This window comes from Papaver somniferum, chromosome 4 (assembly GCF_003573695.1).
Source record: "Papaver somniferum cultivar HN1 chromosome 4, ASM357369v1, whole genome shotgun sequence".
Lineage (NCBI taxonomy): Eukaryota > Viridiplantae > Streptophyta > Magnoliopsida > Ranunculales > Papaveraceae > Papaver > Papaver somniferum.
Genome location: NC_039361.1, coordinates 109,164,954 through 109,187,699, shown reverse-complemented (window position 1 = coordinate 109,187,699; position 22,746 = coordinate 109,164,954). Strand labels below are relative to the sequence as shown.

The 22,746-nt window shown below is 35.3% G+C and overlaps 1 protein-coding gene across 2 annotated transcripts; it reads left to right on the top strand.

Annotated features, from left to right (window-relative positions):
• The first annotated feature begins 401 nt into the window (after nt 1-401).
• On the top strand, nt 402-2,445 carry LOC113274178. 2 transcript variants are annotated; one of them, XM_026523648.1, is made up of 7 exons: nt 402-529; nt 612-698; nt 784-1,011; nt 1,125-1,286; nt 1,404-1,457; nt 1,635-1,778; nt 1,860-2,445. In XM_026523648.1, exons 1-7 carry the CDS (start codon nt 404-406, stop codon nt 2,235-2,237), a joined length of 1,179 nt encoding a protein of 392 aa, XP_026379433.1. In that variant the 5' UTR covers nt 402-403; the 3' UTR covers nt 2,238-2,445. The 2 variants fall into 2 exon arrangements, with proteins under 2 accessions (XP_026379433.1, XP_026379434.1); XM_026523649.1 differs by lacking the exon at nt 1,404-1,457.
• Nucleotides 2,446-22,746: the final 20,301 nt, after the last annotated feature.

The window sequence follows — 22,746 nt, the reverse complement described above, 5'->3', positions numbered from 1 at the left end:
TTTTTCCCCCGGGATTATAAAAAAAATTCTATTATTTGTGAGAAAAAGCCTTATTTTTCTCTCCTTTGAGGAAAAGTGGAACGGATCAATTCTCTGAGTGGGTGAGGGTCACCGTTCAACGTGGAGCCTTATGAGCTTAGGATTTTAAAAGAGTTAGATTTTTTTACGTGTCCTTAATTAGAAAAGAAGTACATTGGATATAACGAGTGGGAATGTATTATTATTATAGCATGTAAATAATTAATGTTTCCTTATTTACTGATCATAATAAAAGGTATAATAAATGTCTCATATTATGAGTAATCTTATGAAAATCAATCTCCTTCAAATCTTATGTAAAACAAATTTGTATATATATAATCCTTGGTTTCCAAAAAGAATCATGTTAATAATGTCGAAATTCATGGGCTCAACTAGTGGTCCTCTCATTCTAATCATCCTCATATTTGCAATTTCAATACGAAAAGAATTAGTTGGTGGAGAAATGATTTCAAGTGCCATAAACAAAGCAATAATCAAGACCATTAAGGTAAAACTTAGTTTCCATTCGTTTATATAATAATCTCATGCTTTCCGATGTATTTACACATTGATTGATTTTTATCGTGTAGGTTGATGAAGATGAGATCATCGATTGTTATGATATCTACAAGCAACCTTCTCTGAATCATCCCTCGCTTCATAATCATTCAATACAGGTTTAACAGAAAATTTTCACATATATATGTTTTTATTTAAAACTATAAAGAGAATAACTTTGTTTTATTGGCATACATGAAACAGATGAGACCAAGTATGAACCCGAAGAATATAAAATTAGATAATTTTGAGATATTTCAACTTACACAAACTTGGCATAAGTATGGAACATGTCCACGAGGAACTATCCCTATACGAAGGAATAGAAAAGATTATCGTTCAAAACTTCCGCGTAAACATCGACTTTCAAAAATTTCTCATTCTAAGACACCTAATACATCACAACCAAACGACATCACGGACGACCATGAGGTATATTTATACATAATAGTTTGAAGAGTTTTATTGATTTGTTTTGTCAGCGTATAGTGATTGTAATATTTTTTAGAAATCGTGTGTTTGTGTGTGCTTACATACTTTTATAGTACGCGGTAATTACGGTGCACGGCGGGAGTTTTTTAGGAGGACAAGCAAAAATAAATCTTTGGAATCCAACTGTGGAAACACCAGTTGAGATAAGTGTATCTCAAATTTGGGTTTTGGCCGGTGTCTCTGAGGATTTTAATAGTATTGAAGCTGGATGGGAAGTAAGTTATCCACTCACGGTTATGTTCTACAATCAAAACTTATTTAGTATTAAAATATTTTTATTTATTTTTTGGTAGGAAAGATAGTATCAAATTTGGTTTTATGTTTTTAATTAGGTGTGTCAACCCAGATATGGTGATTATCAGACCAGATTCTTTATATTGTGGACTGTAAGTGTTGTTGCTCGGCAAAAAGCCACCTGGTTTATTTCCTTTTCAATATTAGATTACAATTACAATATATTATACACCCTGCACTAGGACGGACATTAATTAGAAGCTCTCCTAAGAGAAAAAAATATGAACATTTTTGTTTAGTATCATTTAATTTTTATTGTTTTTTGGCAGACCGATGGATACAATAATAGTTGCACCAACCTCGAATGTGAAGGTTTTGTGCACACGTCCTCGGATGTCGCCCTTGGTTGCAATTTCACGGAAATTTCCACTTTTAGAGGAGACCAAAAAGATGCCACCTTCAGTATACGCAAGGTAAATAAGTGGAAGTAATCAATGTCTCGCTCACATAGGTTTTTCAATTTTTCTATAAAAGCGATTTGAATATTTTTGCAGGACCAAGCTAGTGGTAATTGGTGGGTACAAATACAAGATACTCCCGTCGGATATTACCCAAGTTCTCTATTCACCAAGTTATCGAAGACAGCGGTAAAAGTAGAGTTTGGTGGAGAAATATTTAATGACAAATCTAAAGGACGACATACTACGGCTCAAATGGGTAGTGGCCATTTCCCTTCAGAAGGAGGTTTTGGAATATCCAGTTATTTCCATCAAGTCCAAGTAATTGATGAAAATAATGAAGCCCAGAATCCCGAAAATGTGGAGGTGCATGTCTCGAATCCAACTTGTTATGATTTGAAAATCGACGACAAACATAGCAAAGGTTACGGATTTTACTATGGAGGCCCGGGTTATAATGATAATTGTCAATAATAAAGACAATGTGAACTTACCAAGTGGTTAGTTGTTAGTAATGGTCACCCCTTAATAAATTATTTCGGCATGCTCAATAGTTGTATTATGCTAGAATTACACCAAACAGATCTGTTGAGGAGCCCTAAAAGAGATTATGCTTGATTAGGTTTTTAGATTTACTTGATGGTGATTAATCAAATAAATGTTAAGTTTGAGGTTGTTATTATTTATTCTCTTGTTTTTTCCATTTCTCTTATACCATATTAATACACATGATCGACAACGTTTACGTTCTAACTGCCAGGCTGCACTATTTTTATTATCTCCTAATCAGACAAATAACACAGATTGTACAATAGTTTAATTTATTTTCAATTTACACATTCTTTGCACCCAACTGACCCAAGTCCTTCAATAATAATTGTTTAGTTTCGATTATGCTCGTAAAATTTCACTAGAGGTGAGGTAACCACTTCAGGTATATTCTCATGTGCACTTATGCACATGAACAGTTTTATAAGTGTTTGTATTTGTCAATGGTGATACAATCTTTCACATTTGTCTACATGTTGGGACTAACTAGGAGCTATAGTGTGAACTTATTGATCCTACAAGTCATACTTCATCCTACAAGTTATACTTGGTCCTAGATAATTAGAATTCTTTTAATGGAAAGAACTACTTCATTTAAGCTCCAATATTACATAACTTCTTTCTAGTAATCCTATCATCCCTAATGGTTTTAAGATATTCTTCAGGGATGTTATACCAAAAGTCAAAAGAGGATTTTTTAGCTCTAACTTGTTAGCTATTACATGGGTAACATTATTGGTTGTTCTTTTAACATGACTCATACTAAGATACGAAATGGAAACAATAAGATTCTTTATGTACAAAAGGGTTGGCTTTGTTGATCGAGTTAACTACATTTTGACAGTCTGATTTAAATATCAATTTTTTTATTTGCAATCCCATAATATAACTTCTTTCATGGCCAAACATTCCGCTTGTTATGCATCTAGTCCTCCATCGAAGTGTCTGTACCAAATACATCTAGCTGTACTTGCATCATCTCTAATAATTAGGCCAGTTCCAATATTATTTGTATAGTTATCAAAAGAGGCATATATTTTTCATTTTTAGTTGATTGTTATATGGAGGAGACCAAACTTCTGTGTACCCTACAATGTATGTTTTGCTCTGATTATGTTGACCTGACATACACTGTGTAACCAAGCTTCGAATGACATTAGTGGTACGCTAATTTTTATTTTTCTTTTTGAAAAACTTTCATACATATGTTTTTCTAGATGCGCCAGACTGTGCACACGAGTGTGGAAATCCAGATATTACTTTCTTCTGAATCAACACCCTGGAAGTTAGTAAACTAACTATTAATCCACGAGATCGCATCCGCATGTTGCGATTGAATGTTTCCCACATTCACATTCATAGACAACCAAATGGATCTAGCATAGTCATATCCCATTAGAATATGTTGTAAAGTTTCTTCTTTTCTGTGGAAATGTGGCCAGTTTATATCTATGCCATTCTTGTACTGTATGAGCTTCTTTCTATTAGGAATAATTCCTTTTAAACATTTCCAAAAAAAAAAAAGAGTTTAACTTTACGAGAAACATCAAATTTCCAAAACTTCTTCCAAACTATTTTTGGAATCTTTTGAGTTTGTTGATTTCTGACGTGAGCATTACATGTTAGAACCTTGTAGGAAGGGTGAATTCTCTAGTTCTATTTGGTTCTCATATCAATTTATCTTCACCATGTTGAACTAGATACGTTTGAAGGACTGAATCTGCAACATGTTTTGGAAAGAGAGCATGAACTAGACTAGCTAATATTCCATCTTCTAAGGTTCTGAAGCATAAGATCTGACACATATTATTATGGATGGTTCTTTAAAGTTATCATTAGGTGTTGGTGGAGTATCAAGGCCTTCAATCCACTTATCATACTAAACCAAATTCATTATGCCAGTTCTTACATCCCATATGTGAAATTTCTTGACATTCTCTAGACCTTGCTCTATACCATTCCAGATCCAAGATGAGTTCTAGTATTTTTCTTGTAGGTGAATAAAATCACAATAAGGAGATTATTTTTCCTTCATGTTTTTGAAACAAGGTTTTTGCCGTGTTTTGTACCCAATCTCCAGGCTAACTTAGTGATTAGTGCATTGTTATACTGTTCTAAATTTCTAAAACCCGGAGCTCCATCTTCTTTAGAAAAACATAGAGAATCCCATGCTATAAAATTAATTACACTCTTATTTTTGTGACCCCATCAAAATCTTTTTGCAAAGTATCTAGATGATTTAAGGTGTTTTTTGGAAATATGAAGTTTCTCATATAATGAGCAGGTATAGAGTTTAGAACAGATTTAACCCTAGTTGTTCTGGAAGCCTGATTAAGTGTCTTAGAGTCTTGAATTGAAACATATTAACCCTGAAATATGTTTTCAAAAGAGTCTTGAATTGAATTGAATTGAAAGAGCTGGATTTAAATTTACCTAGAAGAATTGACAGACCTAAATATTTATCTGATGAACTTAACTATTTAACACTTAAGCTCCTTACGATATTCAATTTTTCCTCATTAGATAGATCTCATATGATGAAGCCTGCTAACTTAGCAAAATTAATCATCTTACCAGATAACTTCCCAAACTCCTCAAGAATAGAGAGAGTATTATTAACACTCTTTGGATTAGCATGAAAAAATAATAAACAATTATCGGAGAATAGAAGATGATTAACTGGAGTTGAGTTTTTAACAACATGAATTCTGTTAATTTGTTTATTAATCTCAGCATGTTCCAAATATCTTGTTAGAAATTCCATGGCTATAATAAACATGTAGGGAGACAATGGATCTCCTAGCCATAGTCATGTGGTTGGAGTATAAGGATCACAGATATCACCATAGCCTAATAGAGACATAAGATGTACATATACATTGATGAATGATAAGCCTTCAATCTTCACAGAATCCCAGATGGAGAAGAATTTTGTCAATAAAAGACCATTCAAGCCTATCAAAGGCTTTTGACATGTCTAGTTTAAGAACAACTAGACCTGTTTTCTTTTTGGATCTTTTCATTGAGTGAATTAGTTCGTAGGATATGACAATATTGTCATTAATGAATCTCCTAGGAACATATGATGCTTGAGTGGGTGAGATGATGTTCTCCATTAAGGGTTTCAGTCTTGAAACTAGCAGTTTAGAAATTATTTTATAAGAACAGTTACACAAGCCAATTGGCTTGTAACCATTTTGAGTGATTGGATGTTGAGTTTTAAGGATCAAACAAGAAATAGTGTGGTTAATATGAGGAGGCATAGTCTTTGATTAAAGAAATCTTGAACCATGAGAGTAACATCATCTCCAACTATTTTCCATAGAGATTGGTAAAATCCTGCAGGGAATTAACCATCTGGTCCCAAGGCATTTCAACTAGTCATACCTTTAAGAGTATAATTGTAAAATTATTTTTTTGAAGTAATTTCATTATCCTCATGAGTAATGATTGGCTGAATGAGATGAAAACAACCATCTTGAAACTCAGGTTAGACTGTAGAGGCTATAGAGGAGAAATGAGTTGTGAGAAAAGTTGTTAGATCTGTTATATTATGATACTATTTCCCATTATAGTCCCTCATTGCAATGATATTGTTTCTTACTCTTCTTCTATTATCCATAGAATGGAAGTAAGCAGTGTTATTATCTTCATCCCTAATCCAACGATCCCCTGATTTTTGTTGCCAGAATTCTGCTTCAACTTTTTCCCAATGATTCAACTTGTCAATAGTGAATTGAATTTGAAAACTATTCTCTTCACTATAAGGAAGGGATTGGATAAAAGTTAACTGTTTTTTATAATGGTTGATATGATAGCAAATATCAGCAAATTCCTCTATGTTCCATCTAGACAAATCTTTCCTAATATTAATGTAACTTTCTTGGTTATGTTCTAATTAATATTTTGAGAATTCCAGGATTGAAACAAGTTTAGAACAAGAGGGATCACTCAACTAGCATATGTAAATTTCCAAGAGTTTTCAGGCTTGTAACACTCAGCTTCTGTGACTAGAATCATAGTACAATGGTATGAGGCTCTAAATGGAAGGTGATACAATTTTGAGTCCGGATTCTTTATTTTCCCGAGGGCATTATTGTTAGTTATTGGCTTGATTTAGGAAACACCTTGTTTTAGGAAAGATCAAACTGATTTCCCTAAATCAGTCCGCACCTCCTCAAGTATTTTAGGAATCTGTTTTCTAAGTTACATTAGGATTTAGTTATCTATTTAAGACTTCTATTTCTAGGCATTTCTAGATTATTCCTAGGCCTATAAAAGTGATAATCCTTTGGTTATTGTATCCCAGTCTGAATGGTAGAGGTCTGTGAAGAAGTCTATTCTCTAAGTTTCAATAAGAAGTTTATTGCTGCTGTGGAGTAGGCATATTGCCGAACCACTATAATTCTTTGTGTTCTTGTTTAATTTCGCAATAGTTTTCTGTTTTCTGTGTGAAAGATCTTGGGGTGTCTAGGAAGTAACTAATCTTAGCACAACAAACTGGTATCAGAGCCAGATCTAGGGTTTCGTCTAGAGTTAGCTTGTTTGAAGTCAGAAACAGAATTAGAAGGTGAAGATGTCGAAGTCGATGTCGAACGCAAAGTTTGAAGTAGAGAAATTTGACGGTAAGAACAACTTTACCATGTGGAAATATGAATTTCGTGATGCTTTGAGTCAGCAAGACATAGAGGATGCTCTATTAGAAGTAAAACCTGTTGCACCAGAGATGACGGACAATGAATGGACAAAGATGAATCGTCAGGCTTGTGGCACAATCCGTTTGTACCTTACAAAGGAGATAAAGTACGATGTGATGAGTGAGAATGTAGATTTCAAGCTATGTAAGAATCTGGAAGACAAGTATGTAGTTAAAAGTGTTTCAAACCGAATTATGATGCAGACAAGACTTTTCAGATTCAACAAAAAACCAGGTACCTCTATGGTTGAACACCTCGCTGAGTATAATAGATTAATTGCTGATGCACTTAATATTTGAGTGAAACTCGAGGATGAAACCAAAACTTGATGTTTTTTGGCATCTCTACCTGATTCGTATGAGACATTCATTGATAGTTTATCGAATAAGATAGAGGATAAAACACTCAAGTTTGATGATGTGGCTGCTGCACTTATAAGTTATGATATTAGGCAAAGGGATAGAGATTTGAATAGAGAATCGACTAGTGAGGCCTTGACAGTCATATGGAAGTCTGACAAGAAGAATTCAGGTAAATCAAGGTTCAAACCGAAGTCCAAATCAAAGATCCCAGCATATGATGAATGCTCATTTTGTCATCAGACTGGACATTGGAAGAAGGATTGTCCTAAAGCAACGAACAAGGAAAAGAAGAAGAATTTAGACGCAAACGTTGCTGAAATCAAGTCTGGTGCTATTGAAGATGATGAATATGACAAGTTCTCAATGACTGTTCATGATTCCGCATTAGTTGCAGATACAACTGAGTGGATTATGGATTGCGCAGCTTTCTACCATATGTGCCCTAGGAAGGACTGGTTCGTTAAGTTTGAAAAGTTTGATGGACCAAGGGTGTTAATAGGTAACAATAATTCCTGTAAAGTTGAAGGGATTGGGAAGATTCGTTTGAAGATGAATGATGGCGTTGTTCAAGAACTTGAAGATGTTCGTTATGTACCAGAATTGAAGAAAAATCTGATCTCAGTAGGTGAACTAGATTCCCGAGAATTTGAGATGACATTGAAAGGTGGAGTTTTGAAGGTCTATTCCAATGGGATAGTTGTTATGAAAGGTTTGAAATATGGAAACTTGTATTTTCTGCAAGGAAACACAAGTGTGAGTGAAGGAACTGCAGCAGTTTCGGATAGTGTTGAGTCGGACACTACCAAACTATGGCATATGCGTTTAGGGCATACCATAGAAAAGTCTTTGCAAAAGCTGACTTCACAAGGCTTGTTGAAAGTCACAAAATCATGCAGCAAGTTGGGATTTTGTGAACATTGTGTAGGATCAGAATCTCGCAACAACTATGTTTCAGCGAAATTATCAATGACACAGCACTTAAGCGTCGCAAAACAATTCCAGAAATGATAAAATAAACGACGTCAACTAAGAACACGAGAAAGGTATGATAGTCCTGCGAAAATTAGAGAGTTTGCGAAAATGAATATTTATAAAGTTGCGAGAATATCGCAAACCATATCCGAAAATAAAGGACAAATTAGCTGTCATCCACTATGTATTTCCTTATAAATAGTCATTCGAGTTGTAAAGAAAAGGGAGAGACCTTTTTGAGTAAGAATCAAGTAAATATGAGAGAGAAAGTCCAAAGCAGAGATCATTCTTGACTTCTTTATCTTTCTTGTAAGAACATTCAAAAATTAATCAATAAAATTAAGAGTGTAAACCTAAAAATGAGTTGATCAACAATGAAATCATATGAGGGGTGTAGTGTAGGATTTCCTGCAACTACATAATGGCGCTAGAAACAGGGACTGAAGATCGAAAGTTGAAGATTGTTGATTGAGAATATTCAAATCAAGAAAGTGATTAAATAAATCAGTGAATCAGTTGGAAGAAAGATGAATAGAATTAATAGAAATGGCAAAAGATTGGAGTGTAACATGATAACAAAAAGCTTGATTAATGGATTCCATGAAAACATCAAAGGAATAATACATAAATGAAATTTTGAAGGAAAGAAAGTTATGGCGGTAGAAAAAACATCACCCTTGCAAGATTGGGAAAAGAAAAAAATTACATTCATGGCGGAAGAAATACCAAAAGAAAATTTGAACCACACATCTCCGTTGGTCATTACAGTGCATGTTACATGAAAAAAGAAGGAGACAACAATAAAATCCACAGGAGAATGGACGTTGAACAGAACTTTAATTGATACAAGAAGTTCAGTTGATATAATATTTTATCACGCATTCCGAGGAATGGGATTTAAAGATGAAGAAGTGTCCAGTTCAACATATTTTGTTCACGGCTTCGGAAAATCCACAACAAAACCTAAAGGAGAGATAGTGGTACGAATTCCACTTGGAGAAATCGAAACACATGTAACATTGTGCGTGGTGGATATGGAATCGCCATATAATATGTTATTAGGAAGATCATGGATACATGCGATAAAAGCTGTGGTATCAACGTTGCATCAATGTATTAAATTTCCCACTCCAAATGGAATAGGTGAAATCAGAGGAGATGTTGACAATGCGAAATTATATCATCAAATTGAGGTAAAACATTATGAAGAACAAGCAAAAAAGAAACAATTTCGCAGAAAATTGGCAAAAGAAGCAACGAAGGAAGAAGAATTTAGAGTATATATGATAAGGGCAAAAGAAGGCAAAGGAATACCCAGCGAAATCTCGGAAGAAGAGGAAGAACCCATAAAACCAATAAAAGAACCAACGCCAATGGGAGAACCTAAACCCAGTTACACTGCCGCAGAACCAACAAAAGAAATAAATGTTGGGACTGTGGAGGAGCCTCTAATATTGAGAATTGGAACTAAAATGGATATAGAAGAAGAAGAAGAAAGAATTGTCAACTTGTTGCGAGAATATAAAGATATTTTCGCAGGAAACATGGATGAGATACCAGGAATAGATCCATTAATTGATTTCCACAGATTTGAGATTAACAAAAATGTGAGACCATTTAAACAGAGGATAAGAAAAATCAACAACTTACCATTCCCAAATAGAAGACGAATTACAGAAAATGCTAGAGGCAGGAATTATAAGAGAAGCTAAATACCCAGAATGGATAGCGAATATGGTCATTGTCCCAAAGAAAAACAAGGGAATCAGGATTTGCATAGATTTCACTGATTTGAACAAATATTGCCCCAAAGATAGTTTTCTGTTACCCGATATTCCTCAAATAGTGGAATCTGCAGCAGGAAATGATAGGGTATCATCTTTAGATGGGTACAAAGGGTATAACCAAATTCCTCTTGCTGAAGAAGATCAAGAACATACTGTTTTCTTTTCCCTAAGAGGTTTATATTGTTACACGAAAATGCCATTTGGTTTGCGAAATGCGGGAGCGACATATCAAAGAATGGTAGAGAAGGTGTTCGCAAAATGGATACATAAAACATTAGAAGTATACGTGGACAACATGTTGGTAAAGAGTAAAGAAGCTAAAGACCATGTACAAGACTTGAGGGAGATTTTTGAACTAATGCGGCAGTATAACATTAAATTGAATCCTGAGAAGTGTACTATAGGAGTTGCATCGGGAAATTTTTTAGGCTACATTGTATCAAAGGAAGGAATACAGGTTGATCCAGAAAAAGTGCAAGCAGTTCGTGACATGCCAACACCAGCAACAATAAAAGATGTACAAAAGTTGAATGGGCTTCTAGCTTCGCTGGGGAGATTCATTTCGCGATCATCAGATAAATGCAAATATTTTTTCGATATACTCAAGAAGGGTGCGAAATTTAAATGGAGTGATGAATGTGAAAAGGCTTTTCAAGGAATCAAACAAAATCTTATGAATACAACTATTTTACAAAAGGCAGAACTAGGAGAAGAATTATTGATTTATCTTGCGACAACGTCGCATGCATTAAGTGATGTGTTATTGCGAGTAGACGCAGGAGTGGAGAAACCCATTTATTACATTAGCAAAACTTTTAATACTGCTTAGAAGAATTACTCAAAGATTGAAAAATTAATCTTAGCATTGGTCTATGCATCATTCAATCTCCGCATATACTTTCAAGCACACAAGATAAAGATATTAACAAAAGTGCCAATTGAATCAGTGATGAAGATATTAACAAGTAGGCCACTTTGATATTAAATATGAAATTTTGTCTTCACCAAAATCTCAAGTTGTTGCGGATTTCTTGGAAGAATTTCCTTTAGAAGAAGATGAAGCAGTAGAAGAAATGATGGATGTAGAAGAATAACATGGAGATCCAAAAGATTTATTAACAGAACCAAATAGATGGGAAATATTGGTAGATGGATCATCAAATGGAGAAGGAAATGAAGTTGGAATTGTTTTAATTTCGCCAGAAGGAATAAAGATGGCTTTTTCATTCAGATTGGAATTTGCATCCACTAATAATGAAACAGAATATGAAGTTGTGATACATTCCTTAAAATTTGCAATAGAAATGAAATTAGAAAATGCCAGGATCACTAGTGATTCGCAGCTAGTTATTCGCCAAATAAAAGGAAAGTATACTACAAATGAACCACCCTTGAAGAAATACAAGAAGCTGGTTGAAGAATTATCAGCGACAATCCCAAAGATAAAATGGAGGCACATTTCAAGAAAGGATAATAGACTCGCAGACGCTTTTGCTTTTATCTCAAGCATGATGATAGATCCAACTGCGAGATGCATAAAAATACAAACACTTATGTCACCATCAATAAATAAAGAAGAGGAAGATGTAGATGTGATGATAATAGATAATGAAAAATAAGAACAAATAAACAATGTCCCAGACTGGAGAATGGAACTTCATGCATATCTGGCGAAAGGAGAAACACCAAGAAATAGATTGGAAACACACAAGTTAAAAAGCCGAGCAACGAATTATGAATTAAGAGATGGGTTGCTATACCGAAAATCCTTTAGTGGACCATCACTCAGATGTTTGACACGAGAGAAAGGAGAAAAGGTGCTGAAAATGTTACATAGTGGAGATGTTGGCAATCATAGTGGAGGAAGATCTTTGGCACATAGAGCCAAAATGCAAGGTTATTATTGGCCGTACATGCATGAAGATGCAAAACAAATATCAAGGCGTTGCGAAGATTTTCAGCGACATGGAAAGAAAATACATGCACCAGGAGCACCATTGTCATCTTCAACCAGTGTATGTCCCTTTGGAAAATGGGCTTAGACATTGTGGGGCCATTTTTACCAGGAACTGGACAAAGAAGTTACTTAATAGTCGCAACAGATTATTTCACAAAGTGGACAGAAGTGAAGGCAGTACAACATATTCGCGACAAAGATATCTTTACATTCATATTCGAAAATATCATTTGCATATTTGGAATTCCTGCACAGTTGGTATCTGATAATGGGAAACAATTTGAAGGAAATAATATAAAAATGTTACTTAATGCATTCAAGATAAAATGTGTAAAGTCCACTCCTTTGTATCCACAAGCTAATGGACAAGTTGAAGCAACAAATAAAATAATTGCAGATATATTAAAGAAAAAATTGGAAGAACATCACAGATCATGGTGCGAACAAGTACATAATGCAGTATGGGCTTATAATACAACTAGAAGAGAAGCTACTGGAATGTCACCTTTTTGTTTAACATACGGAGTTGAAGCGGTTTTACCAACATAAGTTGTTATTCCGACAACAAAAAGAGAAGCTTGGGAGAAAAATCTTAGTGCGGGCTTAATTCTAAACAAACTTGATGAATTAGAAGAAAGAAGAGAAAAAGCTTTACAACATATGGAGAATTATCAGCGAAGATTAGCTCGAGAATATAATAAACGTGTCAAAGTATGCGAATTTCAACCAGGAGATTTAGTTCTTCGAGAAACACCAATATATCAGCGAGAAAATGGTGGAAAATTAGCGAAAAAATGGGATGGACCTTACATCATTAAGGAGATAGTTGGAACAGGAGCTTATATATTAACGGATACAGAAGGAAGAGATGTTGGTCATAGATTAGACACACCATGGAACAGGTTGTATTTAAAAAAAGATATTATCAGTAAGAAGCTTTGAGAAGTTATGAATTCTGAAAGAATAATTGCAGAATTACTCATATCAAAAGAAGATCATGTTATGCAAAATTGTTGCAGAGATAATCACAGAACAATGACATAAAAGAAAGGGGCGATCCTTTATGGCGTACACCCTAGTTCGCGAATACAATTTCGCAAGAGGCAAATGTAAGACCTAAAGTACGTCATATTAGGGGGTACCTGTTGCATGGCTCAGGGAAAGGATGCACCGCCACCGGAACCTGAGTCATGGAGATATGGGGTCAATAAAGCCCATCCGGGAGAGGCACCCTGGATTCTCAACTTAAGCATATGACTTAGGTTGGGCGACTAAGGTAATAAGGACTCTCTCAAGGAGTGCTGAATCTGATCAATGCGCCGAGGTACACGGTTGAGTCAAGGGTGACGAGGGCGTTTGAAGCGTCCTTGCCGTTCTTGACAAGTCTTGTCTTATACTGCACTCGGCCTGAAGAAAACCCCACTTAGGGTGCAGTCTCGTAACCATAAACCCTATAGGTAAAAGGGATAAGAGGCTGCGAAAACAACTGGTTGTTGTTAAGACTGGATGTGAGGAGCTAACCTTGTATGGTAGAAGTACGCCTCCTTGAAGGGGAAACCAGGGGGAGATAAGGGCGGCACCCTCCATTAGGGAGCTGATAAGTGTCTTAAGACGCAAATGTCATGAGGCTTTTTATTCGCAAGGATATTAAGGCTTGTCATATTTATGCAACAATCCTGAAGAGGCAATAATACAAAAGAAAAAGATAAGACGAGATCAATGGGTTTTCGCATGAAAGTGCGAAGACGTCCTGCGATTTCGTCGCAAGACGACAATGTCATGGGGCTTTATTTTCGCAAGCATATTTAGGCCTGTCATATTGTCCCAACATTCCTGAAGAGGCCATAATACAAAAGAAAAGGTTCAGAAAAAATCAATGGGTTTTTGTATGAAAATGCAAGGACGTCCTACGATTTTGTCGCAATGACAAGAGATGACATAATAAGACCTTTAATTAGGAAGGAAAAATAAGATCATATGATAAAACAAATTAATGATAAGCATTCACAACAAATTATTTTGTGCAAGAAAGATAATGAGAGGCAAATATGGGAATCGATATACAAGAAACATTATCTTTCTTATCAATAAAATATTAAAAGGAAAAATTAACTTCAAAGTTATTGAAAAATGTAGCTCACAAAAGTGATAAAAATAAGACATCTCAAGAAAACAAAGCTAGAAAAGAAGCAGGAGATGACAAAAATTCTTCGCCAACATTCTCGCAAGCTTCTCCTTCATTTCGGTTTTGATCTTCGCCATGACTAGCATTTTGATTATCGCCAGCAATTACTTCTTCAGGAGAAATTTTTTTCTCATTCTGATTAACACCAGCAGATACTTCTTTAGAAGGAACCTCTTCTTCATCTTCCAGGAAATTATCCTCCGCACCGCTTTCGTAATCATAATCACTATCAGCAGGACGAGGAAATTCATCATCGTCTACTTATAGAGGATCAATTGATGTAGGAGGTAGAGAGTTGGACAATAAGATGTCATTTACAAGGACTTCATCCCGGAGATGAACTTGGCGAAGAAGTGCTCTTTGAAGATTCCTATCTTGAATATCTTTAAAATAAGCAAGATAATCAAGTCTTCTTTCTGCTCAATCGCGAGAACCAGTAAGGGTAGAGACTAGCAAGGCATTCTCTTTGCGAATTTTTAGCATACTTAGCCTCCAATCAGAAATAAGGAATGAAGATTCTTCTCAGACTCTGCGAAAAATAGAATACAAAATTTTTAAATAAGGAATTCAGAGAGATATGACAAAGAAAAGATAATTAAGGCAGTCAAACTATTATGACTACCTTCCTTTTGCGAAATAAGGTGTTGAATCAAGGATAGACAACTATTCTCCCAATGGTCCATTGCGTCATCAAATTTATCTCCAACTAAACCTTTAAGTCGAGACTGAAGATTTTTCTCTTTAGAAACAAGAAGGCATTTTTCTTCGCAAGAGAAGAATAAGATTCTTCTAATTTGGAATATTGTTCTTTAAGCTGATTTGCCTTCACACTTAAAGCTATTCTACCTTGAATGAGTGTATCTCTTTCAGCGATAGATGATTCTGTTACTTCTTTAAGTTCATTTCTAAAGAGCGAAGAGATTTCTCTTGGTCAGCACATACTTTTTGGAGAATACTAAGTTGTTGCGAAGATATCGCCATCTTGTTTAAATAAGTTCGCTTCTCTTGAGATAAGGTTTTATTCTCATCTGATAAAGTTTCCATCCCTAAATTAGCTTTAGTTAAAGAATAAGAAAGACGAGATACTTCATTACTTAATAGATCTTGTCTTTGAACTAATTGGGTATTTTCATTGGTAAGATTATTTATTGATCAAGAGAATATGAATAGAGGTTATCTAATTGGTTATATTGATCCATCAAGATTTCTTTATCAACACGGGCTTCTTCAACAGCAGATTCAAATTGATATCTCTCCATTATTCGTTTCTGATTTAATGCTTAACATGCGAAAGAGGGATTTAAAGGATAATTAAACATGGGAAGGATAAAACCATCGAAAAGGCAAATTAAAGACATAGATAAGGAAATCATACCTCTTAATTCATCATTCTTCTTGCGAAGATTGTCACGATCCAGCAAAACATTCTGAAGTTTCTGATTTTCAAGACGAAGAGCATTACATTCTTTTTCTAAAGCTGTCTGCGAAGCAGCTTGTCAGAACCCAAATGCTTGCTCAGAATTTCGCAAACATTAGACTTGATGGGATCAGTAGAAGACTTCTTGCCATCATCCAGAATTCAGATAAAACTTGAAAGCAAATATCCCTTCCACGGTTTCTTTCGACAGAGGAAGAGACTTGGGTAGAGAACTGGTAGAGAAGAAGGTTGAGAAACATTCTCAATGGGAAGAGAAGAGGTTTCATTCGCAGAAGGATCCACAAGGGGAATTTCAATCATAGAAAGTCAACTAGAAATGAAATCAGAGGCAGCATTTTCGCGAGTTGGAGATAAAGGTTTATCTTGCGAAGATGTCGCAGGAGATTTGGAAGAAATGAAATCAGAGCAGCATTTCGCGAATGGAGATAAAGGTTTATCTTGCGAAGATGTCGCAGGAGATTTGGAAGAAATGAGTAGGTGGAAGGGAACAGAAGTTGGAACAGTTTAAGGTGGCGAGATTTTGTGAGGTTTATGAAGATCTTTATCACCCTGCGAATTACAATCAGATAAGAAACAGAGGCAACAATATTGTTATTAGAAAAAGATAGTGTTTCTTACTACCTTCTCATTCGCAGACTTTCTTTTATGTGCGACAACCTTATGCTGTGATTTGGGATTGTTAGGGTTCTGAACTGTAAATTTAGTGTTGGAGCCGCTTTTGCTGAAATAACAAGAGTATGGGAATCATCACATAAAAACATCAAATAAGGCAATAAACAAGATCAATTTCAATATTCAATTTCAGCAAAACTCATAAAGAAGAGAAGACTAACCTTGATGAATCCATGAAAAATGATAGCAGGGAGATTGTCTCGAAGAAATACGAACTATGAAGATCTAGTATGAAGATGAAGAAGAACTTAAAAAGGTTGAAGAAGAAAGAAGAAAAGTTGCAATAATGGAATTTGCAGAAGAACGATGAAGTTGCAGAGAGAATAAGAAAAAAAAAAAAAGAGAGAATGAAAAGAATATATATAGAGGGAATTTTTCCTCGAAAAATAAACACGGTTAATACGGAAGATATAAGGTTAAAAGTAACGGTTACAAAAGACGTGTCGAGAAATAAATGGAAGAAAGATACGTGTGATAAATGCAGAATATGAAAGATAAGTAGTTGCGGCATTTCTCACATCATTCTCTACTTCGCAGAAAGATAGAGAAGAGGCAAGATGTAGGATCAGAATCTCGCAACAATATGTTCAGCGAAATTATCAATGACACAAGCACTTAGCGTCGAAAACAATTTCCAGAAATGATAAAATAAATGACGTCAGCAGAACACGAGAAAGATGATAGTCCTGGGAAAATTAGAGTTTGCGAAAAGAATTTGTAGGTTGCGAGAATGTCGCAAACCATATCCGAAAATAAAGGACAGATTAGATTCATCCACTATGTATTTCCTTATAATAGTCATTCGAGTTGTAAAGAAAAGGGAGAGATCTTTTTGAGTAAGAATCAAGTAAATAGGAGAGAGAAAGTCCAAAGCAGAGATCATTCTTGACTTCTTTATCTTTCTTGTAAGAACATTCAAAAATTAATCAATAAAATTAAGATTGTAAATCTAAAAATGAGTTGATCAACAATGAAATCATATGAGGGTTGTAGTGTAGGATTTCCTACAACTACACATTGTGTGAAGGGGAAGAGAACTATAATGAAGTTTATGACCGGTAAAAGCACCGCAAAGAGAATTCTAGACTATGTTCACACAGATGTATGGGGACCTTCAAAGAATGCATCCTTGAGAGGTAGAAGATATTTTGTCTCCTTTATAGATGACTTCACCAGAAGAGTATGGGTGTACACCATGAATAGAAAGGATGAAGTTTTGGGAATATTTTTAAAGTGGAAGAAGAAGGTTGAGATAAAGACCGGCAGGAAAGTGAAGGCCTTAAGATCAGACAATGGTGGTGAGTACAAGTCTGATACGTTCCGGCGAATCTGTGAAGATGAAGGCATTGAGCGTCATTTTACAGTAAGGGAGACTCCAAAACAGAACGGGGTGGCGAAGCGCATGAATCATACATTACTGGAGAAAGTACGATGTATGTTTTCTAATTCTGGATTAGGCAAACAGTTTTGGGTTGCAACTGTGGAATATGTGTGTCACCTAGTGAATCGGTTGCCAACAACGGCACTAGAAGGTAAAACACCGATGGAAGTATGGTATGGTAAACCAGTTTCAGATTATGATATGTTACATGTATTTGTTTGTCCCTCTTATTACCATGTGAGGGAAGGAAAACTTGATCTTAGAGCCAAGAAAGTTATTTTTCGTAGGTTTCCAATCAGGAGTAAAAGGATACAAGTTATGGTGTCCCGAGTTGAAGAAGGTAGTGATAAGTAGGGATGTTACCTTTAATGAGACTGCAATGTGAAAGAATGAATCATCTGAAATAGAAGTAGAAAGTCGGCAAATAGCGGTGTTTGAACCAAATGAAAAACCAGCGAAGTCTGTCCACATAGACGAGAATTTGGAAGATGAAGGTTCTGATGAAGACTTAGAATTGGGAACAACTGATGGTTCAACCCAAGAACCAGAACAAGAGGTACAAGTAGAAGAAACACGACCTGAAATACCGGAAGAGGATACATATTATGATAGTATTTCTCATAGGAAAGAAAAAAGAAATACTCTCCAACCAGAACGGTTTGCGGATATAGTTGCATATGCATTACCGATTGTAGAAGAAGAAATTCCTTCCACTTATAAACAAGCTGTCAAGACAGTTGAAAAGATGGAATGGTAGAAAGCCATGAGTGAAGAGATGGATTCTCTTGACAAGAATGGAACTTGGGAGCTTGTGGAGCTACCTAAAGGAGAAAAGGTAATTGGATGCAAATGGGTATATACAAAGAAGGAAGGATCTCCAACTACAAGCAACGAAAGATACAAAGCAAGGTTGGTAGCTAAGGTCTACGCGCAAAGGGAAGGGATTGACTATAATGAAGTGTTTTCTCCAGTGGTAAAGCATACTTCCATTAGAATTTTACTTGCTTTGGTGGTGCAGTTTGATCTCGAGCTTGTACAACTTGATGTGAAAACTGCTTTCTTACATGGTGACTTTGAGAAGACGATTTAAATGAAGCAACCTGAGGGTTTTGAAGTAGCGGGTAAAGAAGATTGGGTATGTAACTTGAAGAGATCGTTGTATGGATTGAAGCAGCCTCCAAGGCAGTGGTACAAACGATTCGACAAGTTTAAGAAGATATAAAAGTATACAAGCAGCAACTATGACTCTTGTGTGTACTTCAAAAAGCTCAAAGATGAATCCTTTATCTACCTACTTTTATACGTAGATGACATGCTTATTGCGTCTAAAAGCGAGGTGGAGATTCAACGATTGAAAAATCAGTTGAATAGTGAATTCGAGATGAAAGATCTCGGTGAAGCAAGGAAAATTTTGGGCATGGAAATTGAGAGAGATAGGAAATCAGGCACTATTAGTCTTTCTCAAAAGTATTATTTGAAAAAGGTATTGAAGCGTTTTTATTTAGATGACAAGTCTAAACCAGTAACACAAGCTCTAACTCGACACCTTAAGTTGAATGCTGAACAGTCACCAAAAACAATGGAGGAGCAGAGGTTAATGGCTGAAATACCGTATGCAAGTGCTGTTGGAAGCCTTATGTATGCTATGGTATGCACTAAGCCTGATATTTCATAAGCTGTTAGCATGGTTAGTAGATATATGCATAATCAAGGGAAAGAACACTGGCAGGTTGTGAAGTGGATTCTGCGGTATATTCAAGGTACCGTAGATGTTGGATTTAAGTTCTCACGAAATGAGAGAACTGGTTGCAAAGTAGTAGGATATTGTGATTCCGATTATGCTGGCGATTTGGACAAGTTTTGGTCCACTACTGGGTATGTTTTTACAGCTGCGAGTGGGCCGATAAGTTGGAGGTCAACCTTACAACCAACAGTAGCATTATCGACAACGGAAGCTGAATATATGGTTGTTGTAGAAGGTATAAGGGAATTTGTTTGGGTGAAAGGTTTGTTTGAGGAGTTGGGGATTCAGCAAGAGAAAGTATGTGTGTATTGTAACAGTCAAAGTGCGATAACCTAGCTAAGAACCAAGTTTATCACGCTCGAATAAAGCACATCAATGTACGATATCACAAAGTACGGGAAATCGTTGAAGAAGGTGAAATTCAACTGGAAAAGGTTGGAACCGCAAACAATCCAGCAGATATGCTCACCAAAGTGGTGACAGGTGAAAATTTTAGACATTGTCTAAACTTGATCAGCATTGTGCATATTTGAAAACACCTTAGGGTATTGTGGTGTCAAGCACATGTGAAGCCCAAAAAGGGAGTGAAGCATCTACGGATGAGTGAAAGAAACAAAGTTTGAAGGAAATGGAATGTCAGATTTCATGCCAAGGTGGAGAAATTAGAGAATGGTGAAGTTGTCCTAGAAATATTTCCAAGGTGGAGAATTGTTAGTTATTGGCTTGATTTAGGAAACACCCTGTTTTAGGAAAGATCAAACTGATTTCCCTAAATCAGTTTGCACCTCCTCAAGTATTTTAGGAATTTGTTTTCTAAGTTACATTAGGAAATAGTTCTCTATTTAGGACTTATATTTCTAGGCAATTATAGATTATTCCTAGGCCAATAAATAAGAGTGATAATCCTTTGGTTATTGTATCCCAGTCTGAATTGTAGAGGTGTGTGAATAAGTCTATTCTCTAAGTTTCAATAAGAAGTTTATTGCTGCAGTGGAGTAGGCACATTGCCGAACCACTATAATTTTTTGTGTTCTTGTTTAATTCCGCAATAGTTTTCTGTTTTCTGTTTGAAAGATCTTGGGGGTGTCTAGGAAGTAGCTAATCTTAGCACAACAATTATGTAGAGCCAAGTCTATCCTAGATTTCTTTTATGTCTTCTTCCATTTCTTCTATTGGACCAAGGATATTTATTTCCAATAAAAACCAAATTCATAAGACTAGCTAAATCAATGATGTTACTAAACCAGTTATCTATTGAATTACTATCTGAAATTTGACCTTTTTCTTTAAGATCAATATCGAGATTAACAATGACTATGCAAGGTTGAAAAACATTATCACTGAGATCCATTAAGAAATCCCATTGTAATTTTTTGAGGTCCACATGAGTTGATCCATAAACACATGATAAGATCCATTCTTGTTTTGAAGAATTAGATTTAATTAAGAGGTGTATCATGTTGTCTTTGCTACATACTACTTCATAAGGAAAACCTTGTTTCCATAACAGAATAAGACCTTACGCAAGGTTGAAACATTATCACTGAGATCCATTAAGAAATCTTATTGTAATTTTTTGAGGTCCACATGAGTTGATCCATAAACATATGATAAGAGCCATTCTTATTTTGAATAATTAGATTTAACTAAGAGGTGTATCATGTTATCTTTCCTACAGACTACTTCATAAGGAAATCCTTGTTTCCGTAACAGAATAAGACCTCAAGATAAACCAACAGAACTCACAAAAAGAAAGTTAGAATATGAGTATCTTTGAGAAAGAAATTTAGCTCTAACATCCTTAATTTTTGTCTTAGACAAGAAAAATATATCTGAATTGTGTTCTTTAATTATTTCACTTAAATAGTCTTTAGTATCTTTGGCTGCAAAGCCTTGGACATTTTAGGAAAGGATTTTCATAGTGAGGATTGAGATTCTATAAATCTGAGTGAAAGAAACTTCTGGGAACAAGTAAAAACTAGAGTTGTGAATTGAAATTCACTAAAATTTGAAAGAAAAGAAGTGTAATATAAAATTTCCTGGTCAGCAAAACTTAGATTTTTGCCCTTGAACATCCTTGAGTGGTTTTGCTCTGAAACAGTTTCCTGATAAGAAGAGTAAGAATTAGGTGTTTGGGGATTTTCTTCAAAATTGAAATGGGTATTTCCAGATGACTCTTCAATGAGGCTAGTTGAGTTGTGACTTGATTGATTTTCCTCAAAATGGGGAATAAGAGGTTGAATGGTTTTTTTTAAATCCCTAAAGTTTTGAAAGATATCTGGATCTATGTTTTGAACATTGAAATCATCAAAACAAACATCGAATTCACCCATTGCTATATAAGATTTCATAAGATTCATCTCATTTCCATACCCTTAAGACATAAGATTGATAAAAACAAGGGTTTTGCTGATCCCTAATTTCTCCAAATATACTCTCCAAAATGTTATATTGAGATGGACTATTGTGAGTCTGTATTTGCGAATCTAAATTAGAAATATTATTGGGTCCCCCTTTTTCCCATTCTAATTCTTTTACCCTGTCTCTGAATTATTTCGTCTCTGTCTTCCTTTGTTAATAACCACTTGCAACATACCTTGTTGATTGCATTCAAGATTAGTGACTGGGGTAGTTTGAATCGCTGAGTCATCCCCCTAATTGATTCCCTGGATCAGATGATTTTGGCTTTATGTACGTCATCATTAATTCAGAAAATTGAGCAGGTTGTGCTTCATTTAAAGAAATTGCAGGATCATTAATTCTAGTCATTGTATGTTGATTTTCAGCCATTGCATGTTGATTTGCAGATCCGATTTGAACTTGAACAATGTTATTTACTGAAGCTTTAACTCATGTTATATCTGGATTGGTCCAGGATGATGTCTCAATGATTGAAATCGAGAAGAGATAACCTTTTTGTTTCACAGTCATGATCTTTTTGATCGATTGTATAAAAACAACCACACAGATGAAAAGGTTGCTTCTCAATCCACACTTCCTCACCCACAACATTCTTCATTCAAAAACCTCTTCTCAATGGGTCTCTCACATCAATCAAAACCATAACTTTTTGAACTTTTCCTTTTGGAATAATACAGTCAGGTGGATCCAACTCTTTGACTTCTCGTATAGCAGCAGCTATGCCTTTCACAATAATGGGATTTGCAAACTGTGGTTGCTTCTTATAGAGATGAAACAACAATAGTTGTTTAGTGAGATCAACTTCGCTTTTTGGAGTT

Coding starts and splice junctions, on each gene's coding strand:
- LOC113274178 (XM_026523648.1), top strand. CDS start 404: ATGGGCTCAACTAGTGGTCCTCTCATTCTAATCATCCTCATATTTGCA. Junction 530..611: donor CAATAATCAAGACCATTAAG/GTAAAACTTAGT, acceptor TTTATCGTGTAG/GTTGATGAAGATGAGATCAT. Junction 1,458..1,634: donor GATTCTTTATATTGTGGACT/GTAAGTGTTGTT, acceptor GTTTTTTGGCAG/ACCGATGGATACAATAATAG.